This window comes from Tenrec ecaudatus, chromosome 8 (assembly GCF_050624435.1).
Source record: "Tenrec ecaudatus isolate mTenEca1 chromosome 8, mTenEca1.hap1, whole genome shotgun sequence".
Lineage (NCBI taxonomy): Eukaryota > Metazoa > Chordata > Mammalia > Afrosoricida > Tenrecidae > Tenrec > Tenrec ecaudatus.
The window spans coordinates 124,540,174-124,566,917 of NC_134537.1; the positions used below are offsets into that span (position 1 = coordinate 124,540,174).

At 48.1% G+C, this 26,744-nt stretch overlaps 1 protein-coding gene across 1 annotated transcript in view; it reads left to right on the forward strand.

Moving 5' to 3' along the window:
* ENPP6 (ectonucleotide pyrophosphatase/phosphodiesterase 6) overlaps positions 1-26,501 on the forward strand; it is a 136,154-nt gene extending 109,653 nt beyond the window's left edge. The window contains exons 6-8 of the mRNA XM_075555777.1: positions 2,509-2,646; positions 19,472-19,595; positions 26,157-26,501. Of these exons, the coding sequence (XP_075411892.1) occupies positions 2,509-2,646; positions 19,472-19,595; positions 26,157-26,362 (468 nt within the window). The 3' untranslated portion in view covers positions 26,363-26,501. The remainder of the gene's footprint in view (positions 1-2,508; positions 2,647-19,471; positions 19,596-26,156) is intronic.
* Positions 26,502-26,744: the final 243 nt, after the last annotated feature.

Below are 26,744 nucleotides of genomic sequence, written 5' to 3' on the forward strand. Positions count from 1 at the left end.
CAGACATTGCTCCCGTAGCTAGAAATAAGTCGCCCGAGCAAATGAAAAGGAGCAATGACCTCACTGGCTTCTCCTGAAGCTGCCTCCCAGTGCAGGCTTTCTGTCTTCCTGCCCACGCCCAGGCACCATGCGCTCGGCAGCAGGCAGCAGCTTTGCTTCCTGCACGATCATTGGTGTGGATGGAGCAGCTGAGGGCTGCTTGGCCCAGAGGCCCAGAGGAAATCCCCGCTCCCAATCCTGCTCAGTTTTGCATGGGATCTGTCTGGCACTGGAGATAATCGTGATTCCGTGGTCGAATTCTCACCTTGTGTGCAGGATGCTGAGGTTCCGTGCTCGGCCAGAGCATCTCTAGCACTTACTACCACCTGTCGTGTGGACTACCTGTCGTGGTGGGAGTCTTGTGGGCCTCCATGAGGTGGAATCAGTTTGAGGAGAGCGTCCAGGCTAATGTGGAGTAGGGATAATGGTGTGTCCATCTATTAATGAAAAGTGGCCGGTGAACATCTTTTGCACGACAGCAACCATCGTTGGGGAGGGCCCAGGACAGGGGAGCATTTTGTTCCGTGGTCTGCAGGGTCACCAGGAGCTAGGGAATGACTCTGGGGCAGCTAACAACAAATTCTGCAAGTAACAAACTTGGTTGCTAAGGAGGCCAATCCTCCGCAGCTGTGTCCTGTTCCCCCCAGGTGAGCGCATCTGGTCTCTCGGACACCAGGGTCAGGAATGTGTTTGTACAATATCCCTCTCCACCTCTGAACTCAAGGAGACATTTTTTACACGTTGTCTGGTCTCATAGTAAATGGCCTCTTGCAAACAAGCTCTATTTTCCTGGCAAGGAAGATGGTGTGCCTCTCCAATTTAGCACTTAGGAAAGCGTCCTCTGCAGACAGCTTCAGCATCAGCAGCCTCAAAGCTGGGAAGAGCTGCTGCCAAGGTGCTATTTAAGTCAGGCTGTTCACGCAGGCTACAGCCATTGGTTGATTATTCAAAAGCAGGGGCATGTTTGCGTGACAATGTGCCATGTGATGAGCACACCAGGGTGTGAGACCTGTTATGTGTCATCAGATTTCTCACTTATCCAGCCTTGTTCAGCAATGCAGTCTGAAGAGCTATGAGTTTTTCTAGGTAAGAAATCACAACTCATGAAACTACCAGGAGCTATCCACTAAGCTGCCCAAAGAATACTTCCCGTTCAGACTTGGGTTGATAAACTCAAGTGTCCACTTGGTTACACCCAGGGTTACTTGCCTGGTTTGGTTAAAGGCCAGCATGTCGGCATTAGCTTGTTGGTTATATTTTAGCTCTAAATATTTATGGGGCCAAGTGTGCATCTCCTTCACAAAATTGGGAATGTACTTAATGGCAAATAATGACTACTTCTTTTGAGGCTCAAGTGTACATAAAACAGGTTCCAGGTCAAGTTGGAAGACATCCTCCTTCTTTGATCTTTGTGGTACTTACCACCCACTAGACCTCATTCTCATTTGTCTTTTAAGCTTGTTTGGGTGATTTCAGACATAGGTTTCTGTAATTTATCAATTACTGAGCAACTACGAAATAATTAGTCAAAATATTTGTAAGCTGTCGAGGATAAAGTAACAGTGGACACCTCATATCAACAAACGTCAAAGAACGCGTGAGCACACAACCCACACGATCTCATCCAGGGGTTCTCAACCTGTGGGTCGTGACCCCTTCGGGGGTGGAACGACCCTTTCACATGGGTCTCCCGATTCATAACAGTAGCAAAATTAGTGATAAAGTAGCAACAAAAATAATTTTATGGTTGGGGGGGGGTCCCCACCACATGAGGAACTGTATTAAAGGGTGGCGGCATGAGAAAGGTTGAGAACCACTGAATATTGGTCATCTCTCCTGGGCCATCTCTTGTGTGTGTTGATCCCAGAATCTTGTCTGGGTCCCAAGAGGAAGCTACTGTCCAGAATTTTGATTGCTCACCCTAATATTTTTTTATAAATTCACCACACATGTGATATCATTGTATAGTTATTTAAACTTTATGTGATCATCCTGTTTGTGTTTTTCTGAAGCTTTTCTAACTCACCCCAAGATTTTTTGTGTTCCATGTAGCTGTACTTCATTCACTGCTGTCTAGTCTTCCCTTTCGGAAACACGGCAGCTTCACCTGCCCCGCTCCCTGTGGGCGGGCCTGTGGGCTGTTGCCATTTGCAGGGCATGTTCCCGCCTCATGTCTACAGTGTGCACGGATAACGGTGTCCCCTCTGCCCCTCAGAGCTGGCTGCTTAGAGAATGGGGTTTGCAGCCTTGATCAACCCAAACGCCATGCCTGTCAGTCAGCGACCCTCTCGTCTTACTCTATCAGAAGTCCTAAAAATATTTCTCATTTTCATTCAATCAAATCTCTCTGTACTTCGGTTTTCTGACGTGTCTTTCTTTGCTCTTAAAGGCCTCCTCCCTGCCTAGGTCAAATAATTCGACCCCATTTCAGAAAGAGAGTGCAAAACTGGCCGTGTGGTTTCCTTGCAGGTCTATAACGCATTGAGGGCAGTGGAACACATGACTGTCTACGAGCGAGAAGCCATACCGACCAGGTTCCATTACAAGAGCGGGCGATTCGTCTCTCCTTTGACCTTAGTGGCTGATGAAGGATGGTTCATAACGGAGGTAATTACGAAAAATGATTATGACTGGAATAGGTTCTCAACAATTTCTACAAACGGTCGAAAGATAATACTAATGACTCAACGTTTACAGTGAAGAGGTGTGTGTGCGTGTGTGTGTGTGTGTGTGTGTGTGTGTGTTTTCCCATCCTGCGCTATTCGTCGCATGATTGCCTTAGCTGGAGAAGCAGCGGGTTTGATCGGGTGAATTGTTTTGGTGCACACGGTAGTCAGTAGTCGCAAGCCCAAAGTCATGGCTTAGACTTTGTGGCTCCAGCCTCACTGTGTTCTAACAAACGGCCTCAACTCAGTGACCGAGCCTTACAAAGGAACGGGTTCGTTTCAGGCAGAATAATGACTGCGGACGAAAGCGATTGCTTTAGGGCAGCCGAAGGCAAGGAGAGGTCTTGCTCCACGTTCCCCCTTTCTGGTGAATGGTTCGCAAACAAAACTCCATAGATCAGTTCCCTCGTTTGCCAACTTGACTTTCAGAGGAGATTATCTTGCAGGCTTGATCCAAACCCTGATTTCCTCCTGCCCGAATGCCTCAACGGCCTTCTCCTTGTCTGCTTATGACACGGGGCCAATGTGGCAGGCCCAGGCTTCAGGGGGAATCCACCTTCACCCCATGTTTAGAAGCAACCCCTGAAGAAGGCAGGGGCTAATACAAAGCTCGGAGGGCAGCTGCAAACGATCAGACTGCTATATAGAAGAGAGGGACAGATGTCACATGGGAGGAGTTGGTCAAGGAGAAGGTCTCACGCCAGATTTTAGTAAGCCAGATAATCAGCAGGAAATACTGAACAAGGACTAGGTGACGCCCAGGGACCTGGTTCTGGAAGCACCACCATTGCGAGGTGAAATCCAGTCCTTCAGGAGAGGCACTCCTGAGCTCTCTCACACACAGACAGGGAAGCACCAGGTCACCGAGGGCCTGAGAACCCAGCAGGGCAGGCTGGGCCAGGAAGAGTTCCTCTCGCAAACCAGGGGCTGAGCCAGGCCCCCTGGCAGTAAAGTTGGGTCATCGGTGTCAGGGGATTTTAAAGGCCCCCGAGGTGCCTTTGGAAGCTCTCTCTAAGAACCAAATGCTCCTCTTGGCTTTGCTTTAGGCTGACCGTATTTCTCAGGGCCTGAGAACACCGTCTGGGTCCCACATTCTGTACATATCTGACTAACCTCCACGAGGGCAGCTGGTTTGCCAAGTCTTACAAAAAGGTTTAAGTTTTAAAGGGTTTGGTTTTGTTTCCCATTTAGAAAATGCTGGCGCAGTTGCCTTGCATTTTGAAATGCAAATAGCCTCTGAGGGGTCATCGACAGTTGGCCATCACTCCTATCTCATACACCCTACTGTTTGCTTTCTCTTAGTAAGTTAAGTCAGCAACACTGACTGGCTGGTTCAGGGGATGGCAAAGCCACAGGTCAACAGGAAGGTGCCGGCACTGATGAGGTGCCATCTCACTTCCCATGGGAGAGACCCTAGACCATCCAACCCCCTGCTCCACTCAATGGGACAGGCTCTGGTGAGGCTGCTCCAACCACAAGTGTTACCAGAAAGGATTCCGTCTGGAAGGTAAACATGGTCTCTAATCAGCAGCACATCCAGCAAGATGATGCCATTCATCTAATGAGAGAATAAAACCCATTGATGGGAGGCTGTGGTAGTTACACAATCTGGTGTCAATCTGGGCTTGAGAGGATTAAGAGTGAAGGGGTGGAGTCTAGTCTATCAATCAGGTCATAGCCAAGAAGACCTCTGTGTGGGCATTGCCTTCTCCTGAGAATTCTGGGAACTCCTGGATTTCCTCCTTGGGGGCGGGAGAGTCTCTCTCTCTCTCTCTCTCTCTCTCTCTCTCTCTCTCTCTCTCTCTCTCGTCTCTATCTCTTGTCTCACTCCCTGGAGACTCTCTACTAACAAGACACATGGAACTATGCTAGTGCTCTGACTTGGAGAAGCCATGTGGAGACCCTGTCAGCGCTGAGATGCTTACAACATGACTGGATCTAGAAGACTTCCACCCACTGGCCTATGATCTTCCAGTGTTCAGTGCCTTTCATGTGTTTCCAAGAGGACTTTATAGATGGATATCAGACATGTGGGTGAATATCAGACTTATGGACTTGATCTGGATTGGCCTGGGATGTTTTCTCCGTATTCAATTGCTCTTGTATATAAACCTCATTCTTATGTACATATGAGCGTCTATGGATTTGTTTCTCTAGTCTACCCAGACTAATACAGAGGCCACAGTTAAGATAACTTGGTTATAATAATCAATATGAGTAAATCAATAGAGGTGGCTCACATAACAAAAACCTCTTTTCTCACGTGACTAGAAGTTTGGAGGCAGACGGTCCAGGATTGGTTAATCCTGTACTTCCAGAACATAAAGACCCAGAGTCAGCTCTTCTGCAATCTTCTGCAATCACAAGATATTTGCTGTAGCTTCACGCATCACATCTCCTCAGCTAACCCAACACCAGCAAAGAAGGGGTATGACTTCTCCCGGTATGCGCTCACTTTTACCAGCGAGGAAGCTGTGTCCCAGAACCAGGGCGAATGCAGGCTTTCTTGGGACGCTGAAGAAGAGAGAATTGATTTCATGGGTCCTGGAAGAGGACCAAATGAGAGGCCTGCTGCAGACGCGTCTGTGGCTGTCCTAAAAACCAGCCTGTTCTCCTCATGTCTCATCTTGGACTAGTCTGGATGGAAAAGTCCTGCCTCGGTCAGCTTTGGTGCCAAGATCTGGAACGGTGCTGCCACGCAGACCAGGGGCCACAATGAGAAGGTAAAGGTGATGCCAAGGCTGGGGGCCCGGCAGGCAGATAGGGACACTAAACTCTAGGACAGCCAAGAAAAGGAAGAGTGACGTGAGCAAGGGCAAACCACACCCCAACACGGACTAGCAATGGCCTGCTCAGTGAGCCCAGTGACAAGACAGCTGATGCCCACCCTGCTTTCACGTCCCCACTCCTCTGGCTCTTATTTCAAGCTTCCACTCCCAAGGAAAACAGCAGGCAACTGGAAACTTACTGTGTCTTCTGAGAGAGAGGTCACATGGTAACTGTATTATAGTGTACTACATTGTATACTCTATTATAGCACACATATATACATACACACGAGATAAGTTTAAAAAGTCTTTATGGAGCAAAAATATCCACATGTGACTCTCTTATTTCTTGACGCATCTGCCACCTAGGTCTACTCCCTTCTGAAGGTGGGGTTTCCATCTCTTTACCCAGTGCATGAAGAAGTCTATGCTCTTTGATTTATACCACATGGAAATGGCAGTTTGGGCAGCCCCGCCCAAAGGACTTCACTCATGTTCTTTACGACGATTCTTTGAGTTTGGGGAGCAAACAAAAGCCCGGAGCAGAACCACTCCAGAGGATTTTCAGCCAGATCACCAGACCTTACTTCCAAGGAGCGTCTGGGTGGGTTTGAATGCCAGCCTTTCACTTAGCAGTCAAGCACTTCACTACACACACCACTCACAGGCCCCTTACAAATAAGCGGACCACAACCTAATATGTGCTTCTGAACATCCTAGCAGTCAACTCACAGAGGAAAGTGTAATCAGTTCATATCACGTATGGCGTTTATAATGGAAACACAGACGTTTCCCTGGGAGACTCGTAGCTGTGCATGAGTCTCAAAAGAAATTTAGATATTCTCGAATCTCTCCTTTTCAAAAGACAAATTTACCCTGTAAGAAGTATGGCCAGAACGCTCCTTAGAGGCAAGGATGGTAAGCCTGCCTTTGTCTCACATCCTTTGGACATGTTGTCAGGAGAATCCAGTCCCTGGAGGTCAGCCTGCTTGTTCAAGCGGAGAGGCAGCGAACAAGGGTCAGACCCTCAGGGGGATGATTGGCACAGTGGTTGCCACACGGCTTCAGGCGCGGGAGCGACTGTGTGTGAGGAGGGCGCCGGGCCCGGCCGGGCTTCCGTCTGCTGTGCACAGGTGGCAGTGGGTAGAACCAAATTGATGGCACCTGCCCAGAACAACAGCTTCTTTTGGGGCCCGAGTTTCCTAGGCTGTACCATTTCATCATTGTACTTGTGTCTTTGAATTTTGCAGTTTCTGATATATATAGAAAACATCTTACCTCTAACAGCTATTATAACAACCCACACATCAATTGTAGCAAGCATATTTGTACATATGGTGCCATTATCTGTCGCGCGCTCAGTCTCGCTAGCAAGAAGGACACGCCACAACAGGATTCTTTCCACAGGCGTTTAATGCAGGTTCGATTTGCAGATGCGGAAAAAGACCCCGAAGCCCCAAACTACTGCTGCTTATATGCGCTCTATGGGGATGTGCTGTGCATTGATTGGTGCGTTCGCCAGAACCCTTATTAGCATACTCCAGGGTGGAGTTATGACTACGTCATCTAAGCAGTGCGCATGCTCTAAGTGGTTGTTTACCACTTAACTGGGCCACCGCCCTGACTGCCCGGCGCCACCTTGTAATGGCGGCGAGAGCTGCGGCTTCCCACAATTATCATTTTCTAACCATTTACTTTCTGCTTGAGCCCTTGGTATCTGGTCCTCTTTTTCCCCTCCCTCCTACACTCCAACCCTCATGACCCCTTGATAAATTAAAAACTATTATTGTTTTCATAGTTTACACTGACCACTGTCTCCTTTCACCCACATTTCTGTTGTTCGTGCCCCTGGGGTGGGGTGGGGGTGATTATACAGCCATCATTGTGATCCATTCCCTCTTTCTCCCTCTTCTCCACCCACCTTCCCTGTACTCTTACCCCCATTACTGCTCCTCAGGGGTTTATCTGTCCTGCATTCTGTGTGCCGTGAGCTCTTACCTGGACCTGTGAACATGTTCTGGTCTAGCCCACTGTGAAAGGCAGGATTGGGGTCATGATACTGGGGGGTGAGGAAGCCTCAGGAAACCAAAGGAACATTGTTTGTTTCACTGGTGCTGTACTGCGCCCTGGTTGACTCCTCCCTTCCTTGTGACCCTTCTGTAAGGGGATGTCCCATTTTCTACAGATGGGTTTGGGGTCTCTGCTCTGACCCCACCTCCCTCATTCTCAACAATATGTTTTTTTGATGTTTGGGGTCTTCTGGTGCCTGTTACCTGATTCTATCAACTCCTCATGATTGCACAGGCTGGTGTGCTTCTTTCATGTGGGCTTGTTGCTTCTTTGCTAGATGGCGGTTTGCTTAGCTTCAAGCCTTTAAGGCCCCAGATGCTATATCTTTTGATAGCCAGGCACCATCAGCTTTCTTCACATTTTCTTGTGCACTCATTTTGTCTTCAGTGATCATGCCAAGAGGGTAAGCATCACATAATGCCAGGTTGTTAGAACCAAGTATTCTTACATTCAGGGAAGGCTTGAGCAGAGGCCCAAAGTCTATCCACTTGCCATATAAATATATGTTCATAGGCCAATACCTCTATTTTTATGGATTAATATATTTACATAAGTGCACACCTATGTTTATAGTTTTATCCATAGCTTTGCTTCCTAGATCTTTCCTCTGTTTCTTTTTCCCTTCCTCCTGCCCCACCATCACACTCACCCTTCTGCCTCTTAGTAATTCCTCTGAACTAGATTAGTGTTGCTCCATCACCACCAGGAACTCTACATTCTCTTCATTGTAGCTTTTAATTCCCTAGTTGTTCCCTGTCTATGGCATTGCTTCCTCACCGTTCCTTTCCGCCCCCTCCCTGCCTCACCCCCACCCCAACAGGTCTCTCCAGAACTGTCGGGTCCCATTGTTTTCTCCTTGGGCTTGCTTCCCATGCCTATCTTATATTGGTAGGCAAAACAACAATAACAGAGCCAAAACTAAAAGAAAATTAAAGATTGAATAAAAAGAGAAAAAAGTAAAAGAAACTAGCAAAAAATGTACAATCTCATCATTATACTGTTTCCTTGAATTTTGCAGTTTCTGATTTCTAAAACATCATATGTAAAGAGTTATACTATCTGGTATTACTTTAGTATAACACAAAAAGCCCATTATGTGCCCTGTGGGAAAAGTTCTATAAATGAATGCCCATTCTGACCTTATTGGCTAGACTTATTTATTCTATATCTTTCTATTGCTTATTGTGCTTTTTGATGACAAGAAATTGAAAGCCCTTTTCTCTAGTCTTGCTCTGCATTGTGCCAGGGCTATTAATCTCTCACATTCCCATTTGCAAAATTTCCCCTAACGGTAAGACAACATGTAATTGCTTTTCACCTGCCTCCCATGCACATGTGCATGGAGGAGGGCCCTGGGTTGGGCTAAACACGACCTCTGACATGTGGCAGACTTCTGAGCCCCGGAAGCAGTCTCTCTGGGTTTAGATGGCAAGGGGATCCTGTTCTTTGGTTTGGGCATGATGAGGAAAACAGCTGAGTCAGGACAAGTCAGTGCTGACTGAGAACCAATACAATTCCATCCCACCCCTCCTGCCTTTCTTCCCATCACTGCCACTCTATAAACATAAACCTGTAAGATTTGGCTTCCTTGATTTAAAATGCCATTTCCATATAAACGCCAACCATAGGAGATTTGGTAGCACAGTGGTGGCACGTTGGGCTGCCAGCCGCACGGTTCGCAGTTCGAAACCACCTGCTGCTCCTCGGGAGAAAGATGAGGCTTTCTACTGGTGTAAGGAGTTACAGTCTTAGAAACTGACCAGGGAGGTTCTACCCTGTCCCACAGGGTCACTATGAGTCAGCGTCGACTCTATGGCAGTAAGTTTGCTTTTGTTTTGAGTTTCTGCCATTTTAAATTTTGCAGGCTCTCTAGCAGGTGCTTGAATGAGAAAGAGCCCTTTGTGGTTACTGAGGGCGTCCCGGTAATGTAGTGGTTATGCACTGGGCTGTGATCCACATGGTCAGATATGCAAAACCACCAGCGGCTCCGCAGGAGAAAGACTGGGCTTTCTACTCCTGGAAACAGTCACGTGCTCAGAAACCTCATGGGTCGCTATGCGTCTGCATGGCCTCGATGGCACTGAGTTTGGTTTGGTTACGGTCCCTTAGAGAAACGTCACAGAAGAAGCCAGAGGCGGGGAAGAGATTTAACTTGTCACCTGGGACTGCACAGTTACCCAGTGTGACTGCTGATGCTGCCATATAAAACCAAGCTCCCCTCTGGTGGCTCCCCACAATTCCGGTCTGCCGGTGCACATTTAAAATACTCAAGAGCTGCCAGTCTTTCCCTGGGCCCCCCTTTTTTAAAGGGCAGGCATCTGAGCGTGTTCATGTCCCCTGAAGGGAAAGCTTAAAGAGATAACACAGAAAGCAGGCCTTCTACCGGTCAAGTCACCTGTCACACCAGCAAACTGTCAGTGGCATGTCCTACTTTCAACTGGTGATCATGAGACTGTGAGAATCGTTTTCATTCTGCCTGCCTGGGCTATTAAATGAACAACATGCACATTACATCATTAACATTTTGCAGATGATAATGCATATGGAGGCAATGTTCTAAAAATGTGCTCAACATCAACAACAAGAGTCATCTCGACTGATGAGCACCCAGATGATTCCCTCGTTCTCTCACGGTCTCTGCCTCTTGAGAGCCCGTGACTCTATGGCTATGAGTTCACAGAGTGTCACACACGTTTGGGTAAAGTTTTAAAACCAGGATGTAAACCCGAAGGTAACCACTAAGCACACCATTTGTCCAGTGCCCCAAACACCCTCCCCACCTTCCACCGAAATGTTCCATCTCTCTCAGATTTCACCGTCAGTGTTAGCCTCTCACCCCACTGGCTCCCACCAACATCTAGTGTTGCTTCTGCTTCTCACACCGGCAGGTTCTACTACTGTGGTTAATTTTGCCGATGGCAGCACCGCCGAAACCTTCCCACTTGACCCTCCCTTTTCTCTTCCTTCACCCCAATCTCTCCTTTCTTAGCATCATCATCATGCGTGATGTACACACACCGAGTTAAAATTTTCATATCAGTGCTTAATGGGTCAGGGGAGGCATCCAAAGTGGGTACACAGTCTCCCAATGTGCAATGTACCCCTGCTCTCCTGCCCTCATACGTGTGCCCAGGGGTGGCAGTAACGTCAATCAACCCAACAAGTCATCACTTAGAATCCCGTCAATGTCTTAGCCTACGCAACTGCTACCCCAACTCAGATGCCATCTCTTCCGTAACACAGGCCATGTTCCCGCCATGTCCTCCCTCGCTGAGACTCTGAACCACTACCGTTCACCTCTGGAGAGAGAACTGCTTGAGGGCAAGCACGTGGCAGGTTGGTTATTTTCCTCCGTGGAACGTGGTACGCAGGAGAGGGGAAGCGCATGTCTGGGTAGGGAGTGGAACCATACGTAACAATACCATCGCTTCTGCTTACTCATTGCCAGTCTGCTCGCCTGGAAGATATGTACATCAGTGACCAAGTCAACCGAGGGACACCCCAAGCCAGGCCTTCATCGGTTGCTATTGAATCTACCCTACTCCAGTGGGTCCCACGTACAGCAGAGCAGAGTGGCACACCCCCAGGGTTTGCCAAGACTCGTTTTCCAAACAAAGCACCAGGATTTTCTCTTAGGGCGCTTTTGTGTAAACTCAAAACCCTGACTGTTCTGTTAGCAGCTGCACTAGGTACTCAGAGACTCCAAGTCAGGCCTGTATTGCCCGTTGTCCTAGGAAAGTTGGCACCCGGGAGGACGACGGACACCACTGGTGGCCGTTCCTCCAACTCGAGTTTGCCTAGAGCTCCCATACTTCCCAAGGGCAGGCCAGTCAGCTTCCACCCGGCATGTAGGGGCTGGGTAGCTCATGTGCTGCCATGTCACTGTGCGCAGGAAGGTAGCATACGGCCTGCACCAGGTGACAGACTGTGAGACCCACGCGGTGCTTCATCGCTGAGCTCCAACCCGGCCCACTCAGGCCAGGGCTTCTAAGCGAGGCCAATACTTTTCTCGGGAGGAAAGATTTATTTTGAAAATTGGCAAAGGATATGAAATGCCAGGCTCCATCCTTAGGCCGGTGGTTAAATGGCAGTTAGGCCTGGGCCCCAGGTAATTGGGGAAGTCAAGACAATCTGGAAAACTCGGCTCCAGAGCTTTAGTGGCAGCTAAGATGGCATTGTCCAGGCTCAAGTCATTGAGCTTCAGGAAATCAGATGTGGCGAGCTGGGGGCTGCCTGCTTTCTGTGGGTGATTAGAGTCATTTGTACAAGCCATCCCAGAGGAAACCCATACGCCCTTGGCAAACAGCAGTAAACATGTGCTTGGGGAAAAAGAAGTCCCATCCCCTGGCCCCAGCCTTCCACACTTCGCTCCACTCCCTGTATTTGGCGGCACAGGGAATTCGGCCTTCTCTCGATTCCTGCCGATTTTGTTGTCTGACATTTTCCATTTCCGTGATTAAACCGTGTGTGGCAAGGGGCCTTCTAGGGTCAGGCCAGGGGCCTGAAGCCTGAGCAATTCCATTCTCTTTTTTTTGAGAGCGGCTGCCTTCGACGATGCAGAAGCCATTAGCGGGACAGTGCTTGGTAGTGGCGTGTAGCAAGCACACATCGAAGGTTCCTAACCACCTCTCCCAAGAGCCCCCGCAGAGCCACGCTAACTGGAAGCCTCTCCGGAGGACAATTTAAAATAACAATGCCACAAAATCTGAGCAAGCGTGTCTGTCACAGAAGCTGCCTCCCAGCCTGTACCCTCGCAGCACAACCTCCAGAGCCAGCCAAGCTGCCTGTGCGTCCACAAGAGTTTCATTGAAGCCACCCCTGCCTTGGGCATTACCCTAGGTCTTTTTCAGCCTGGGATGATTTCAAATGTTTATTGCGTTTGAGAAGGGGTAGGGAGGATTCCTGCTACAATCGTCTTTTAGGAGGGCGCAGTAGATTTAATTTCACTGGCTCACCACATACCTTAGGTAGATGTTCACAGTTTACTTATTGAATGTGGCCAGATTTCAACCAGTATCCTATGCCTCGGAGAACATCTGAGATGCTACTTCAAGGTAGAAAATGGGGAGAATTGGGGCCCTGACTCCATTTCCCCAGAAAAATTAGGCTCTTAGGGGTTAAAAGGAGAGGCGACAGCCCTCCATTTAGCAAGCAGAGCACCATGGGCAACTTCAAGGAGAACAGAGTGCCGGTTGAGGAGAGCTGGGAAAAGGTTCATCGTCAACAGCAAGGGCAGCCTGGACTTCCGGATTACGAGCTCTCGCTCCCTCGGTGTCCCTGCGTTATGGATATTGTTGTCCCCATTTTGATGAGTGACTGAGGTTTAGCGTTTCAAAGTCTTGGGGATGATACACAGCAAGCGGTCAGGTAGCAAAGCCAGGATGTGAACCACACACCAAGCCTCGGGTGAGTGCATCAATCCATCAAAGAGTGGGACCTCAGGACAGTAGTACAATATGAACCCAAAAGGTCATCAGCAAAGACAAATAGGAATTCTACGTCAACATGGTAGATGCCAGAGGAACGACATTCAAATCACATGGGGGCGATAAAACCGAAACCATCTGCGTTCTCTAGAGAAGTGAAATCAGTGGCTTTAATATATGTGGATCTAGGAAGAAATCGCTATCAGGAAAACGGTTCACACAGTTGTGGGAACAAATTAGTGCGAGCCAGTTTCAGGTCTATGGGTCAAAGGTCAAGCTAGAGCAGTGCTTCTCCACCTTCCTCATGCTGCGACCCTTTCATACAGGTCCTCATGTTGTGGTGACCCCCCTGCCATAAAATTATTTTCGTTGCTACTTCATCACTTTTATTTTTCTGCTGTTATGAATCAAGCGACCCCTATGAAAGGGTTGTTCAACCCCTAAAGGGGTCTCGACCCACAGGTTGAGAACTGATGAGCTAGAGGTTTCTCCTGACTCTAGTTGCTTCGGGGACTGCTGAACTCAGGGTATGCAGGTATACCACAGGCTGCAGAGACAGCTGAATCTCAGGTCAGCAGGACTGACTTGTGACTGAAGGGGTGAATGAACCCAAGGCCAGCAGAGAGATGTCATGCTGCAGATGGCTCTCAGAATGTCCGGCAATAGGGCAGGTTCTTGGTTCAGGTTCAAAGAACTAGATGCAGGATTCAGACCCAGCAGAAAGCAAGCAAATTTTCCACAGTGACTGATCACTTATATAGAAAGTAGGCCACACTCCCAAGGAAACCTCTTTTCAATGGCATTAGAGCTAGCTGTAACTTGAATAAGGGGGTTGCCCTCCACTAGAATCTTACAACTGCTTGGCTGCTCCTCGTAGCTCCCATCATGGCATTGATTGCATTAGGTTAAGTCATATTAGGTTGGAGTACTAGGCCTCAAGTGCCAAGCCACTGAGAAGCCTGGCCCAGCCAAGTTGACATACAACCTAACTGTGTTTTGATACCTGACCCAACTATCACATTACCGCCTATATTTTCTAGGAAAATACAGTAAAGTGGGTCTACTTTGAGCATTGCCCTCTTTTCATGGAGCATCTAGGTCAAATCAAATTGGTAATGGCAACAATCGGGAAGATTGGGTGGCAGTGCATTTGAGATCATCGTGGCAGTAGCATTTGGCAAAGGCCAATGAGGATGGTAGCACAACTCGGAAAATGTAACCAATGTCTCTGAATTGTGCATGGAGGGATGGTTGACGTTGTGTATCCTTGATTATATATACGGTGACCAAAACACAAACTTAAAGTTACAGGCTCACATGGAACACACACTGAACCCAAACCCAGAAGGGCAGGCTTTGGAATGCTTCTGTGGAGAAGATTGGACTCATCAGTGCAGACAGATTTCCCTTTGGTGGCGTGACAAGGCAGGGGGACAATGGGGGGTGTTACAGGATGAAGCCCAGAGCAGACATCGCACAGGTAGAGCAGGAGAGCCCAGACAAGACCTCCAGCAGTTCTTTGGGGCTGAGAGAGAGGACTCAAAGGACTTATTTCAAGGTCCTCCCTTGTCCCATGAGAATCCACTTCAGGGTGCTGGGAAAGAGCTGGAAGCTAGTCATTGCCCCAGCAGCCACCAAGCCTCCTCCTCTGGAGTATTTTCCTCTGTGGCTTAGCAACCATCTGCTGATCTGCATGGAGGGGAACTCAGAAGGCCTGGGAGAGAGTGTATGTGCTAATGTATTCCAAAAATGCAACAGTCAGAAATGAGTAAGTGCCCTGTGAGTTCGTCAAAGCCAGTACCTGCCCGTGGGTAAACATAGAAAATAACCAGTGCTGTTCAGCTCATATCTTGCTGCCTCCTGTCCTTCTGTCCTTCCCTGCACCCTCATCTCCAGTGTCCCCAATCACTTCTAATTGTGTTACCTTGTCCTCTCAGCTCAGCACCATAAGAAAATCCCACATGCGTGAATTCGAAGAGATAGGCCCAGGGAAGGATTGCCCAACCCACAGTCACTGGTGGGTAGATTTGAGGGTAAACAATGAATGTTACATTTGCTTTTTCAATGCGAAAATAAATAAATAAATAAAGGTGAAGTCTATCCATTATAACTCTTACCTCATAATTATTCCCCTGACTCCCCAAATTAAAGCAAGCCCATGAGAGGCAGCATGGCCAGATGGTGTCAGAGTGTTTTCCTTAATACAGACACCCAAGTCAATAAACATCGAACTCTGAACCATTTCCCCTATTGTTTCTACCCCTAACTCCTTCTCGTACAAGGACGGTTAATGCTATAGGTTAGCATCAAGGAAGGGGCTCTCCACGGTGGATGTGTGGGGAGGGGCTCTGGAAGGCACTGACAGGTGCTGAGCTATCACGGATGAGTGCTTTATTTGAACTTCCAAGGGATCATTGACTATAGGCTGGCTGTGCAATCAGTCCAGGCATGCTTGGAGCTGTCCCTGTTTTAAAACGGAAAGTCCTGTGTCTCCTGAAACTCTCTCATGCCTGAGCAAACTGGGACAGTAGCTTATCCTATTTCCATGACCCCACCGCAGGAAGCCCCCCTGAAGAGGCCCCTGCAACCAGGACGCCAGCCCAGTTTCTTCCCTGTTCCTGCTCAGTCCTTCCTGTGGTGTTTGCCTTTCCTGGCCATCTTCTCCCACACGAGGTCACACGAGGCTCTCTGTATCTTTCCAGTGTCAGTTCTTCCACAGACAGGGTTGCCCAGGTCTCATGGGTGGACGAGGCAGACTACCCTTTTCACGCTGCTTGATTCGTCCCTGCACTCCTTCCTGAAACTCCCACCCAGCCCCAGCCAACTGCCAGTGATTGTCCCCACCGGTGCCCACAGGATCTTTGCTTCCTCTCAAGCCTAAAGTCTATCCAGTATCTGAGCCTAACTTACTAGTTCAAGTTTAGGGCACTCACTGTGGTCTCAGCTCTCCTGCCCCCCACCCTCTAACCCCCCACGACAGACTAGCCATTCATTTGCGGCTATGGGGAAAACCCGGCAGAGTCTGAGCTCAATGTCTGCCTGGTGAGTTTTAAAAAATAGACTCTACCACCACTGTCTACAATCCACCCTCACCCGCGATTCCTCCGACGACATCTCCACTTCCGCTGGTTTCGCAATGCTGAGTCCGTCCTTGCCGGTTTATGAATGCTGCACAGCCCCCTCGCAGACTGGGCCGCGATGGTGGCATCCTTCCATCATGTGCTGCAGAAGGGCCCCTAGGGACTGGCTGTCCTTGCTATCACGGGCCTGGCTTTCTTAGGGACCCAAACCTGGGAGCAACCCTCCACAACCCACTGCCAATCCTGTCTCCCACCGCACCTTCCTGTCTTTCTTTTGGCCTAATCTGGAGGACCAGGGTTCCTACTCAGACGTCATGTCACTTGGAGGCACAAAGTGGCTGTCTCTGGGTCTGATGGGGTCAGGATCCTGTAGTAGGCTGCCCAAGTTGGGATCTCAGCTCTGGAGGGAGAGTGGGCTGGACTCCAGCTTCTTCATAAACTGGACCCCCGACTGTGAGTGGCTAATACCCCTCACAATATGTGAGAAGACAGCCCGCCCACTGAGAAAAGAGATGAAAGCAAACCCTCCTTGCACCATGTTGAGGTGAAAGCAGTGAACCTGAAGTAATCCAGTCAATCCTCTGTCATCTGATTACCTTTCTCACAGGACCTTCCTGCTTACAACAAAATGATTTGAATCTGTGAGAATGGTGGTTTTGCTGGGTCAGTGTATCATTTTACTAACAACTAGTAGATTTGCCTATGACCAGACAGATCGCTCTGTTACCTTGTGGGCTGAGGTGGTCGTGACTGTAGGTTCGGACCTGTGGCATACAGACCATGGGTTGTTCATCAGGTCATCTGTCTTCATCTCCCCTTTGTCATGGGGTATATATAGATGATGGGCTTCATAATCAGCCATGTCATTAATAGACAGCGCGAGAGAGAAACAACACATTGAACTAACTGAAGAAGCTAAATTGGGATGTGTTGTGTGTATCACCACAGACAGATAAAGAGCCAAAAAACAAAATAAACTGAAGAAAATCAGGAGATGTTAGAAATGCAACATGGTGATAAAGCAACCCCTTGGAAAAAATATTAACTCCAGCTGGAGGAGGAGAGACAAGGGATGATGGGAATTCTGAAAGCTGGGAGTCGATGAAATAGCAGGATTTGGAAGGCGGGACCATCAGGGAGCATTTTCTGGGTGAGCGTGGATGTGTGTACCACACGCGGTGACATCTCAGTAAGCAAGGGAGCATTCAACTCCCACAGCCAGGTCCGCGTGTGGCACACAGGCACCACACCTCACCCCAGCCAGTGACATCTGGACCCACGTGTGGCCATTTATTGAGCACCTATTGTGCATCAGGCACTTAGAACTCAGCCACGTCAGCCCTCAGAGCCCGTGCTGGCCAGGAGCTATCATCTCCAAACTAAAGGTGGAATTTAAGTCACTAATACTCCAATTCTAAAATCTGTTTTCTGTACCTGATACTTTGGCCACCACTCGGTACGCGAAGAGGTGAAGGACAGAGAGACACCCTGCAGTCCAGAGACAGCAAGAACACTACCGCAACAGCTGGATGTGGGGAAGTAAAAGTCAGACAATTCTGGTTCCCAACTCTGCCTCTCACTAGCTGTGTGTCTCCACGAGTGTGTCACTTAGCCATTTTGCACCTTAGTGCCTTCAGCCATCATGTGGAGAAAATAATATTGTCTACACAGCAATGTGGTCATTGGTGAGTGTCAGTGTAGGCTCTTGGTGAATGGTATGAGACACTAAAAACATGACACGGTGATGACTCGAAATGCAGGGTACTAGTGTAGTCATGAATAAGGAAGACCAAAGAACAATGAATACATTTGAATGATGTTGCTAGCAAACAATAGTGAAAGTCCCACGGACTGCTAACCAGAACAAACAGATCTGTCTTGAAAGATGTACAGCCAGAACATTGCTTAGAGGCAAGGATGGCAGGACTTTGTCTCACATACGTTGGACATGTTTTCAGGAGAGATCAGTCCCTGAAGAAGGACATCATCCTTGGTAGAGTAGAGAGACAGTGAAAAGGAGGAAGGCCCTCAACAAGATGGACTGACACCATGACTGGGCCGACAGACTCACACATAAGAACAACTGGATGGTGGCACAAGGTTGGCAGGAGGGTACAGGACCTGAGAGTGTTTCATTCCATTGGACAGAGAGTCTCTGAGGGTTGGAACCAACTCAATAGCACCTAACAACATTATAGTCATGGTATGATTATAAATTGCAACTGGGGCAGTTAATCCACTGCTGATCACAAGTTTGAAGGTTTGAGTTCACTCAAAGACCCTTGGAAGAAAGGTCTTCTTCAAAACACCAGCCATTGAAATCCCGATGGAACACAGTACTTCCCTGGGACACCTAGAGCCATGGTCAACTGCAAATGACTCAGTGGCAACTCGCTTTGTTATGAGTCTTGGGAGCCATCCTGTAAATCGTTTGTGTATTTTAGTTGTGTGGATTTCACGCATTCATCTTGGTTAGCCAATTCTACTTCCTGTGTTTGATAAAACTGTCATCTTCGACTCTGCTTAGCAAAAGGATGATTGCAATATCAGGAACAAATGGTTAGTTCGTACTCAATGGCTTGGGTTGGTTCTTCTGGCTGCAACTTTCCTTAGTTGTTGCTGGTTGTTGCTAGTTGCTCTTGAGCTGATTCAGACTCATGGTGACTCTATGTGTGCAGAGAAGATCTGCACTCCATAGGATTTTCAAGGCTGTGATCTTTTGGAAGCAAATCACCAGGCCTATCTTCCAAGGTGATTCGGGGAGTTGAACTACCTTTTGGCTAGTAGTTGAACCCTTGAAAGTTTGTGCCATCCAGAGTCTCCTTATTCACAAAAGCTTCTTTAAGCCCTGTTTCACAAGTAAGCATCGTGTGTGTGTGTGTGTGTGTGTGTGTGTGTGTCCAGTTGGAAAGCAAGGTGACAGGGATGTGGTGGTTCTGGGCGCCATCCCAAATGCAGAATGGCTAAAGGGAAAGAAGAATTAATGGCCTGGAGAAAAGGAGCATGAGTGTCATCTTCAAAGGTTTGGATGAATGACTTGGAGCAAAGGCTCCTGGAAAAGTCGTGAGTGGAATGTGATGGGCAAGTGCTAGGGCCCTTCTGGGCATCAGTGGCTTTGTTAGTAAAATCAGTTTGTTGTGTTAAATGCAATCTAACATGCCTTCTGTCTCCAACACCTAAATCTAGTGGTTCTAAAATATATTATGAGGTCCATTTCCACACCGAACAAGAAAAATGCCTTCTAGAGAAGAGCTACCCAGCTGTTGAATGAGCTACCTCCCAAAGCACATGCTGCCTGGAACAGGGAGCAATCCAGTTGAGATTGGACAGCCTACTTGGCGAGGCGCTGGGTGATAGAATAATCATAGGTTATGAGCTAAGCAGGGAACCCAGGGTCATGCCATTGCCTTGTTTGATTTCAGAATCGCGAGGTGCTTCCATTTTGGATGAACAGCACTGGAAAGCGGGAAGGCTGGCAGCGTGGATGGCACGGCTATGACAATGAGCTCATGGACATGAGGGGCATTTTCTTGGCCTTTGGACCTGGTAAGCAAGGGATGGGCCAAACATGTTTAGTTGGCTTTTCCCAAGAAGGTGCTTCTCAGTCGGGGCTAATCGTCCACTAAAGGCAGCAGTGATTTCAGTATGCACCGTCTTTATGAGCAAATTGAGGAAGCGCAGCCGTCCCTGTGCAACGTCTTTGCTGGCTTCTCGTCCAAAGTTGCTTAGCTTTGGCAAATGCGGTCAAATACTTCTCCTTGTAAAATTTGAAGCCTGAGCGCCGTGAAGAAAATGTATTCCACATGTTTGTGATTCACTTTTTACTTAATTCATCAAAATGTTATTTCACAGCTATCTGATGTCCAGGAAAGCTTATCAGACACCAGGCTGCTGACAGCTGTTGGTCTTAAAGTTGGCGCGATCGCTTCTCAGAGTCTGGCTCCCCCATAGCTCCTCCCTCGTGTAAGCACCTACCTTGTGAGGTTTAATAGTTTCAAGGCCCCACCAGAAGCTGGAATGTGCTTGAGGGACAAACTTCAAAATGATCTTGGGACTGACATTGAGGACAAGTCAGAATGACTCAGGATGGCCTGAGTCAAAGCAAATTGTCTTGACAGACTAATTGTGAGGGCTTGAAGTGATGAGGTGAAGAAGAGCTATCTGGGCATTGGTTTGAACTAATTAACAGGGAAAGGCTTCTCAAACACTCTGAAGATCATCCTACTAGCTGAATGCCCTTTTCCCTAAAAGAGAGAGAGAGACAGAAAGGAGAGAAAGAGAAGACAATCAATCAGCAGTCAGGTCATTAGTTGATGAGCTCCTCTATTTCACACTACTGTCCATCATTCATATGAAGGTAACCTGATGATGCAGTAGATTAAGCATTGGATGGCTAGTTCTAACCCACCAGCTACTCCACTGGTGAAAGATGAGGCTGGCGGTTTGCATGAAGATTTCCAGTTTGGGAAACCCTATGGAGTAAGTAGTTCTAGCCTACAGTGTTGCTAAGACTCGGAATTGACTCAATGGCAATGAATTTGGTTTGGATATTTTAAATTAAATATAATAGGCTTCCTCTTATAGTACTATTCCAAGCTCTTTCCCTCCCCCCCAGATATTGATCCCAATGTTTCAGTTCATGAAAGTCTACATTTTCTCTTCCTACTACAAGTTGGAGACCACGTCTCCTCTCTGTAGCAAGACCAAAGATCCATGAACTCACCGCAGTGCGTCTGCCTTGGTTCACTCTACTTAACACAGCCCTTCGCTACATCCTCTGCCTCAGCTCGACTTAACACAAAACAGCTGTCCAGGATTCAGAGGCGCCCCTTGCAGCAGCCTCCTCAGATGCCTTTAGGAACCTGAGCTGAGGAAACACATTGGCCTAAATCCTTGCCGATGTGTGATCTCCGTCCCCAAGTCCCCAAACATGGGTCAGCGTCAGTAGCAGCAAACATCTGTAGAGCGCTGACCAGGCCCAAACACTAGCCTCAGAGAGCGCAGAGAAAGTGTGATCCTGCAGCTGCTGACCAGGACTGGCTATCAGGAGTCCCCTGTCTGTCAAATCTAGGGTCAGATCAACAGAGATCTGAAGTGAACTGAAAGGAGTGGGGGCTGTGAGGACTACTGCTAGCGACATGCCCTGACCAGAGCCTTTCTATGGGGAAGCATCAGACAGCAGTACAACCTGTACCCTCTCCAGGAGACAGAGAGAGAGAGAGAGAGAGAGAGAGAGAGAGAGAGAGAGAGAGAGAGAGAGAGAGAGAGAGAGAGAGAGATCGCCAATGCAAAGCAGTTGTCCTTTGAAGGAGTGAATAGGTACACCAGTCTCAGGCAGAACCATATCTAACCCCAAACCCAAAGCTAAATTCTGTAGGGGAGGTTTTGTCCCTTAACAGAAGCATTGGTCATGGGGCTCTTTCAAAACTACAAGCCCACAGCATTTCGCAGAGAGGAAAACGCACCCTGATGAAAACGGACTGAGCTAATTGCAAAAATGTTTCCAGGCAGACACACATCCTCAAGAGCCTCCCGCAAAACCAGCGCGATTCTGGCTCCAATTCTCATGAAAGAGTGAACAACTTTCCACACTGACTGTTTACTCCAGAGAAAAGTTCAGAGGGAGGCCTTTAATAGCTGTCTAGTTGCACTTTGAGATAAAGGTACATCCCTCCTGATTAACGGTCTGAGCTTCTTGCTCAGGGAGGAAACCGGGCATCACTGGAGCTGCCCAGATGCAGCGGGAGAAGTCAGTAAGTCTGGGCCAGCAAAGAGAAAGGGAAATAATTCTGGGAGAGAGCCTCACTCTGGTTAATCCCAGTTTCTAATTTGAACAACCTAATCTTGCCCTGGAGAACTCCACGTTCAAGATAAGGCAGCAGGAGGGTGATTCAGGGAGCTGCCTACAAGCCAGCAAGCCTCACTTGGAAACCAGCCCAGGGTGCCCGGCACAGTGGGAGCTCGTCAAACCTCTTTCTTTGGGAGGGGACATTTTTAACAGCCAAACAGTTTAAACCTATGGGAATAGCTTGGATTTCCAGTCCAGGTTCAAAATGCCATCCTGAACGGGTGGTGCTTGGCTGGGTGTTCCCAAATTGGATCAAGTATACTGTACAGTTTTGTTATTCAGGAATTTCCTAGATGGTCTCGTTCCAGCTGGATCATTTTGAGTACTAGGCCCCAAGTCCTTTCCTACCCTGCAGAACAGGAAACCATGAATTAAATGGAATGTGAACGAAAACCCAATTCTCCTTCCTGCATGCCAGCACAGGAGTTCAGCACCAGTAGATAATTTCTTCTCACCCTTGAAGTCCCTGGAAGTATTAAAGAAGGAGGTGTTTCACTGGCTGGAGAGGGACAGCGGATTGACGAGTGTCTGCCACCCATGCCCACAATAAGGACATGGCCACCATGCGGGAGGGCCAGTTTGATGGTCACATCAAAGGCATATGGCAAGTCAGACTAAGAGAAGATTGCTTCCGGTACCACTGGGCCGGCTTTTCCATTGAGATCTCAATCTCAGCGGACTTTTCTGTGGGGAAAATGTAACCATGGAATTGAGACAGGCTGAGGTACTAGGGGGCAGGGGGTGCACAGTCTTCCCAGGCAGGTGCTGGGGTTGGGTATTTTGTTTTGTTCAAATTTTCAATCCCGAACCAAGGGTGGTCCTTATCGTCTCCATCTCAAAAGAAAAGTGACTCACCAAATGAATCATGGGTGAATATTGTTAATCCACCTTCTAAGACATTTACTATGTCTGCTTATTAACGATCATAAAAACACCCATCTCCACTGAGTTCGTTCCAATTCATGCCTCTATGTTGTTACAAAGCAGAACTGCTCTGGGGGGGGGGGGGGGAGAGGTGTCTCTTGACTGTAATCATCATGGAAGCAGACCTCCAGGTCTTTCTTCAGCAGCTGCTGGGTGCATTTGAGGCCCCAGCCTCTAGGTTAGTTGCTGAGGGCAAACCATTTGTACCACCTGCATGAATCATAATGGTCACCATTTATTGAGCATATATTATGCATCTAGCAGTGTGACTTCGGTACTGTTTCCGTTCCCATGGGCAGAAATCTAGAACGGGTCGGTTAAATAGGTTTTCATTTACCCAGCTAGTAAATGGCTGCCGGCTGTTTGTAGAGCTCTTGTTTTAAAGCCTACACTCCGATACCTCTTCTGACTGAATTCAGAGGCAATTATCCAGTAGGAGGAAAAACCCATGATTGGGAGTTTGTCCTGAATCTTGCTGACTCCGTGGCAGAGTTTCCTGCACATAGCTTTCTTTCATAGTTGCGGCCCAAGATTAAGATTTGTTCCACAGAAGGATTTGTTCTAGGAGTGCGCGAAGACACCGTTTCTTCTGAACTATTTACTCTTCAAACAGGCAAGTGTTATGCATTCAAGATCTTCAATGCCTCTTGTGGAAAGTGCGGCACTGATTTAATTGATTGATTGAAGTCGGTCTGACGACATGCAATGTCGCCTTCAGTGACCTTGCTGATCACACCTCCAGGGGCCAGTGCTACTCTTCATATTAAGGGGGTGTGATAGTCTGGGGACTTTAGAGAAACAAATCCACAAAAACTCATGTATAAGAGAGAGTTTTATATAAAGGGTAAGTGCGCATCAATAAAACACCCCAATCCAGTTCTGCCCAAGCCCACAAATCCAACATTAACCCATTAACCCATATGTCCAACACCAATCCACAAAGTCCTCCTCCATCTCACAAAACAAACGCAATGATGCCAACTGCAGGAGGAAAGCCGAATCAGTGAATGCATAAGTACCTCAGCGCTGGCAGGGGTCTCCACACGGCTGCTCCAGCACCCAGGGCTGCATCAGGGTAGGTCCATGTGACTTCTTCTTGGAGATATCTTGCAGGAAGTCACCCGTGCAAGCTGAAGCAAGGAACTGGCTAAGGCAGCTGCACCCTGGTGTGACCATCACAAAGCAAGAGACCCGAGAACTAGAAAGGCGAGGCTCACCGAGCCATTTATCTCTCCACCCTTCAATTAACCCCACCTGTGTTTATCGGCCAGGTCGGTACAATAAACCTTAACTATCTCAGGGGGTGTCATGGGTGACACATTGGACTGCTAACCACAGGGTGGGCAATTGGAACCCACCAGTTGGCTCCATGAGGGAAAGATGAAGCTTTCTGCTCCTGTGAAGATTTGCAGCTTCAGAAACCCACAGGGGCAGTTCTACCCCACCCTTTTGGATCACTGTGAGTCAGAATCAACTGGTTGGCAGTGAATATTCCTGTATCGTGCTTGCATTTGGCACAGGACTCTGGGTGGCAGAAGAGTACTCTCCTCCCTGAGATCTCGCAGAGCCTTTGTGTGGGTCCCTAACTCCAATACCCTGTCACTTATGGGGAAACAAAGGGCTAAGTGATCTGACCTATGAGGAACCTTCTTAAGCAGGAATATGCAATTGCTCTTCTGAAAGTACTTAGGAAATCATTGCTGCTGCTTCGGGGTTAGCCACGGAACCTGTGTGGCTTTGTGCAGTCCACCAAACCCTCTGTGACCGTGGCATGACAAGAGAATTGAGAAACATTCTTGAGAGGCTGCAGGGCCTCTTCACTAGAAAGGAATGTCCCGGATAATCCAGCACCATCGGATAGATATTCTGGAAGATAAGCATACCATTTAATTTGGTAATGGAGAACTCAGCAAGACAGCCCAACTGAAGCACATCAGCCTGTGTGACCATGAGGTGTCGATGAGATCAGCTATCAGGCATCAAAGAACAAAAATCATATCATTGTGAATGAGGGGGAGTGCGGGGTGGGGACCCAAAGCCCATCTGTAGGCAACGGGACATCCCCTTACAGAAGGGTCATGAGGAGGAGACGAGTCAGTCAGGGTGCAGTGTAGCAATGATGAAACATACAACTTTCCTCTAGTTCTTTAATGCTCCCCCTACCACCACTATCATGATCCCAATTCTACCTTACAAATCCATCTAGACCAGAGGATGTACACTGGTACAGATAGTAGCTGGAAACACAGGTGATCCAGGATAGATGAACCCCTCAGGACCAGTGATGAGAGTGGCGATACTGGGAGGGTAGAAGGAGGTGGGAGAGAAAGGGGGAACCAATCACAAGGATCTGCATATAACCCCTTCCCTGGGGGATGGGACACCGAAAAGTAGGTGAAGGGAGATGTCAGACAGTGTAAGACATGACAAAATAATAATACTTTATCAATTATCAAGGATTTGTGAGGGAGGGGGACAGGGAGAGAGTGGGGAAATGAGCTGATATCAAGGGCCCAAGTAGAAATGTTTTGAGAATGATGATGGCAGCTGGTGTACAGATGTGCTTGACACAATGGATGTATCTATGGCTTGTGATAAGAGTTGTACAAGCTCCCAATAAAATTATTTTTAAAAATAGACAGTCCAACTCCTGCCCCTCCACGAGAGTTCTTCGGACACACACACACACACACACACACACACACACCACAACACAAGGAAAGTTGATTTGCTTTCTTCAAAGTCTTGAGCCAAAGAAAATTATTTCGGTTCATAATAGACGTCGTTGTTGTTCTTAACAACACTTACCCGTAGCGACCCTGTGCACAGAGAAGAGCAAAGCTCCTGGAGCCTGTGCCCTCTGGTTGTGGATCAGACCATTGTGATCCGGTGGGCTTTTAATGGCTGATTTGGGGCAGGAGAGCCTAGCCCATCTTAGTATGGGAGTTCTGCTAACTAAGTATAATAGCAGATCACAAGCCTCCACGGACAGATGGGTGGTGACTGTGCATGTTGATGATCTATCCCCCCCAATCCAAAGTCATTGCCATCAAATTGATCTTGCTCAGGACGACCCCATGTGTTACAGAGTGGAACTGCTGCATAGGAAGTTTATCGGCTGTAATCTTAACACCCCTCTGTCTGCCGTGCTGCTACCAAGAAGGTTTGAACCATCATAGCCTTCCAACACTGGCCTCCCCTCGCCATCACTTGGTGGAGCCATGCATCTTTGAGTCCCAGAGTGTTCTGAAACCTGGCTGTCATTTCTTCATCTTCTGATTTGGTCTCTATCTGCCCGGGAGGGACTGTAACAGTCTGTTTGCCTCTCCTTTCAGATTTCAACTCCAAGTTCAGAGCTGCTCCCATCCGATCAGTGGACGTCTACAATGTCATGTGCAATGTGGCAGGCATCACCCCACTGCCCAACAACGGATCCTGGTCCCGAGTGATGTGCATGCTAAAGAGCCAGAAGAGCTCGGCACCATCCGTCCAGCTGAGCCACTGGGTGCTGCCCTTGTTTTTCCTCTTCCTCGGCGCATGACTGAGCTTGTTGCTTGTCCCAAGACACCCTCAGCAACTGCGCCTCCAAAGTGGGATGTTGAAAAATGTTCTATTTGGATAATAGTTTCATTCACAAAACCAAGGCTATGAAAATTGTAAATATATTATTCTTGGGCGGTTGTATACCTAAAGTTCCTACTTCTTTAAGAAACAAAATTTTTTTCCTTTTTTTTCAGGTAAAGAAACTCTCCATTTTAAATTATTTGTCCAATTACATTTTATTTTCATCTTTCTTTTAAAACCGTTAGCTAGAATGAAATACTATCTGAGCAGGAGCCTGTCCCTGTAGCAAACAGACTTCGAGCAGGTAATACACAGTAGTCTTGGGACCCCACTGCCCTGCATAAAGCAGCCCTCCAGCC